The sequence below is a fragment of the Populus euphratica genome, unplaced genomic scaffold (genome assembly GCF_000495115.2).
Source record: "Populus euphratica unplaced genomic scaffold, PopEup_1.0 scaffold1504.1, whole genome shotgun sequence".
NCBI lineage: Eukaryota > Viridiplantae > Streptophyta > Magnoliopsida > Malpighiales > Salicaceae > Populus > Populus euphratica.
The window spans coordinates 2707-7274 of record NW_011501327.1 but is presented as its reverse complement, the minus strand read 5'-3'; the positions used below and the strand labels follow the sequence as shown (position 1 = coordinate 7274).

Here is a 4568-nt window from a genome sequence, read left to right as displayed (position 1 = left end):
ATTGAGGTTAATGCAAGGTACTCTTCTTCTAATGGTTTGCCTTTGATAGATCCTACTTTATACTGCACTATTGTTGGGAGTTTGGTATATCTCACCATTACTCGTCTAGATATTGCATATTTTTTTCATGTTGTTAGTTAGTTTGTTGCTTCTCCCACTACTGTTCGCTGGGTAGATGTTCTTCTTATTTTATGATATCTTTTAGGTGCAGTTTTTCAAAGTCTTTTACTTTCATCCACCTCTTCCTTGGAGTTGCGTGCATACTCTAATACTGATCATGGTAGTGATCCCATAGATCGCAAGTCTGTTACCTGGTTCTGTATCTTTTTAGGTGATTCTCTTATTTCTTGGAAAAGTAAGAAATAATTTATTATTTCTCAATCATCCACCAAAGCAGAATATCGGGTCATGACATCTACTACTAAAGAGATTGTTTGGTTACATTGGTTACTTGTTGATATAATAGTTTTCTTTTCTCATCCTACCCCTATATATTATGACAACCAGAGTTATATTCAAATTGCTCACAACTTGGTTTTTCATGAGCGAACTAAGCATATTGAGATCGTTTGTCATCTTACTCGTCATCATCTCAAGCATAGCACCATTGCTTTGCCTTTTGTTCCTTCTTCCTTGCATATTGCAGATTTCTTTACCAAGGCACATTCCATCTCTCATTTTCATTCTTTGGTTGGCAAACTCTCGATGGTTGTAGCTGCCACATCATGAATTTAAGAAGAGATGTTAAATAATATTTATGTAGTCTTTATTAGGGGTAGAAGAATACTTTCAGTTTAATCTATATATATTTTATTTGTATTTAGGTTAAGATTAATCATTCATAATATACAGATTATTCAGAATTCTAGCCTCCTTTTTGTGTTTGTTCTTAATTATTTCAACAAGGTAAACCTTCTATAACTAATTGGACCGAAATAAAACAAAAACTATAAGAGAAGTACCTATCCTGGTCTTATAAGAATAAAGTCTTAGACCAATGAAATAATATAAGAGAGATTGAAGCTATGAATTTGTGTAAATTTTGTAAAGGTTTGAACGATAATTTTAGAAAAGAGATTAGACTTATATGTGCTTTCACTCTTAACTAAGCCTATATTGTAGTGCAAGATTATGATTAATTATAAAAAGTTAGTGGATAAAACATCAAAACCCTCATAATACCCTTTTTAGATCTCAATTTAGGAATGATGGTTATTTGTTAGGTTCTCCGTCATATAAACCTAGTCTTAGTAGTGCCCAAATTTATAAAAAATATTAAAGGAAAAGAAGTCGTTAATAAAATATCTAGGATGAGTTTAGAGATTCAGTGTTTTAACTGTCAAGGTTTTGAACATATCTTTTTCAACTGCACCTCTAATCCTTTAGTCTTCTAAGAACATATGGATATAAGTGAAAAGAAAAGTGTATGAACCCAATCTTAAGAACTTTAGTGACCTAGATGAAGAGAATGTGTAAGAAAAGAGAATTAACACTATAAGTTCAAATGAGTCTAAAAATAAAGTTAATAAAGAAAATAATAATTCTTCTTTAATTGTAGGAATAGAAGTTTTAGGAAAAACTTTAGTGGAACTTCCCTAATAGATAAATATAATCTTATAAAAGTCTTATGCTATTAGTTATCTTAAACCATTTGATTTCTCACCCATCATGCTTGATATCCAACAAGTAAAAGGTTTAGAGTAACATGCTCCTCACTCCCTTATACTTGATATCTAACACATTATAGGTTTAGAGTAACATGTTGAGTTCTCTGATCCTTTATCTTTGACACATGATGAAAAAGATGAAGATAATCTTAATTTATTAGGCTGTGTTCAAACAATATCTACTAAGACTTTGAATAGTGTTTGTACCATTCCACACCATCAGTCATATATTGTTCATAGTTACGAACTTAGAACACTTGTAGATTTTCTTTCCATATCTCCTCATTTTAAATTATCTAATTCAACTGAGTATTTTGCATGTAGAGTTTATCATTTACATGTTAAGATAAAAAAAAATTCAAAAAAGTAATGAACAATACAAAGTCCAAGCTAATTTACATAACTATCATGATGTACCTAATATTGGAGATTATTTTGTGATATAGATTAGCCTTGAACGATGTCCCTTGAAAACTAATTACAAATTTTAAATAAATAGTGTTAAATCTTTCAAAGTTTTGTAAATGATTGAATCGTTATAAATGATTGGATCAAACAATTATGTCATTAAATTGTTATCAAACTTTGATATTAGTTCTATTTTTTACATGAATAACTTCGTTATATATAAAATACAAATCATCTCTAATGCTCCTTTTGAAATCCATACCCCATTATCCTTATCTTTCATACAAAAGGAACATACTAATGTAACTATGGATGCATGAATAGTTTTTTGAGGGATAATAAATTTCAACAAATCTTAATATATGAGATAGATAACTAGATACAATTTATATTTGAATTATTAGTGAGATATCATAACAATTTGATCATAATTTTTAGGAGCATTATTGAAGCCTCCTTGAATTACAATCGATGGAGTTGAGTTTCTCCAACTCCGAGTGGAGATACCAAACATATACACTGATTACACACTTATATTATTATATACGATGAAGGATATCTTAAATTGTTGAAATGTTGGATTTTAACTTATATTTTAGTTTAATTTATTTAAATTTTTATTTGAAATTTATTAATTAAATTTTTTTTTGGTGGACTTGATTTAATTATTATTATTATTATGTATTTTATTTAATAGGCAATAAACCCAATTATTTATTATAGTTAGAATTTTAGTATTTATATCTTATTTTCAGCTTTTTCTTGTCTTTCTTTAACTAATTCTTCGTAGCTTCTTTTTGCTCTTTTATTTAGCTTCAAATCTCTTTGGTCCCGCGTTACTAAATTTGAAGACTTTCAGCTCCAATCAATCAACACATTAAATCATAGTGATTATTAAAAAGACTTGTAAAATCATGAAGGATAAAAAAACGCTACTCAGATTACAAAGATTAAAATCTCTTGAAAGAGGTAACAAACGAACAGAGAAAAACACAAACCAGGCAATTGAGAGTGGCTTCCAGTCTACCAGCCAGGAGCACACTTTGAAACTTATCAGGCCCGTGAATAACATCTCCTTGCTGAAAAGATCCTGTACTTTCTTCACTGTTACCACCATAACTAGCTCTAAAAACAGATGTTCTGACCAATTCAGTCATGGTCTTTGACAGAGCTTTATTCTTTGAACCAAAAAACTCAGATTTCGAAGCTGGAAACCGGAGCAACGAAATGGGTTTTGTTTGATTAAGCATAGAAGGACCACGAAGCAAGGATTTGGAAGTGGGTTTGGGAAGAGTAGTCGTCGTTGACGTCATTTTTTGTGAGAAGCAATGGCAGCCAAAGTCTGGTAGGAAGTATAGTGGAGAGGAGCATTTCTTGGAGATTTTATTACAAGTGGGAAATAATTATCTATGATGGTGGAAGTTATAAATTGGGCATCTTGAAGGACTGGGAAGCCATGGAAGAGCCTGGGCTTCCATTTGTTTTTATTGACGACGACGACCTACCACCTCACTTGGAGGAACCTTGTGCTAATTTTGTTTGTGTCATCTCTGGAATCTGTCATTGCATGGGGTCCCATTTTCTTTTTATTTAAATTATGAGAGTATTATCCCAACAATTTTCCTACGCTCAGTTTCATGATAGTTAGTTAATACTTCCTCGGTCCTAAATTCTAAATTAGTTTCTGAGCCGAGATGCCACGGATTTTCTTAAAATAAATTTTTATTTAAAAGAGTCCAAGGAAAAGTTTATTTTTTTAATTAAATTTTTTTTTTCTGTTTACACATCTCTTTTACAGAATTTTTTTATTAACAACTTTGGTTTTTTAATAAAAAATAAAAATAAATATTTACAAGAATCTCAATAATTTAGATTTAGAAGGGAAAGTATATTCTTAAGACAAAATCCCATTTTCCTTATTCACTGTTTTTTTATTTCGACAAAAATATTTTTTATTAGAAATATCTTTTATAGATGAAAACTTATCATAATCTATAATCTAAAAGGAAAGTTTCAAATAAAAAAAAATCATGTCTTCATAATTTTTATATGAAATAAAAAATAAAAGAAATAATTAATTCATGAAAATATAAACAATTAACAATAACAAAATATATACTGTGTTGTCATTAAATATGCATGTGCAATTTTTTGTTTTGTTTTTTATATCAGGTTCATAAATATTTTTTTATAAAATAATTAGTAATATAACTATTAAAAATCTCTATCCTTATTTGGAAATAACGATATCATCATATGATTTTTAAAATACCAATATAATTTTTTATATTTGAAAAAATTTTTATTTTAGGATATTAAAAAAAAAAAGAGAAGTGTCAGCAAAGCTAAGCTCATACACACTTCACCTTTAAAAACAAAAAGGATAATAATTATTGGGCTGGTAGGCCTAACTGTATGCTTAGGCTTAGACAGACTTTGGACTTAGTAGGTTATAGAGTGTGACTATTTTTTTTTTAAGTATAAATAAAGACA

The 4568-nt window shown here is 29.2% G+C and overlaps 1 protein-coding gene across 1 annotated transcript in view; it reads right to left on the bottom strand.

Moving 5' to 3' along the window:
* Positions 1-3657, bottom strand: part of LOC105117678 (lipid phosphate phosphatase epsilon 1, chloroplastic-like) — a 9962-nt gene extending 6305 nt beyond the window's left edge. The window contains exon 1 of the mRNA XM_011015419.1: positions 3074-3657. Coding sequence (XP_011013721.1) covers positions 3074-3388 — 315 coding nt within the window. The 5' untranslated portion in view covers positions 3389-3657. The remainder of the gene's footprint in view (positions 1-3073) is intronic.
* Positions 3658-4568: the final 911 nt, after the last annotated feature.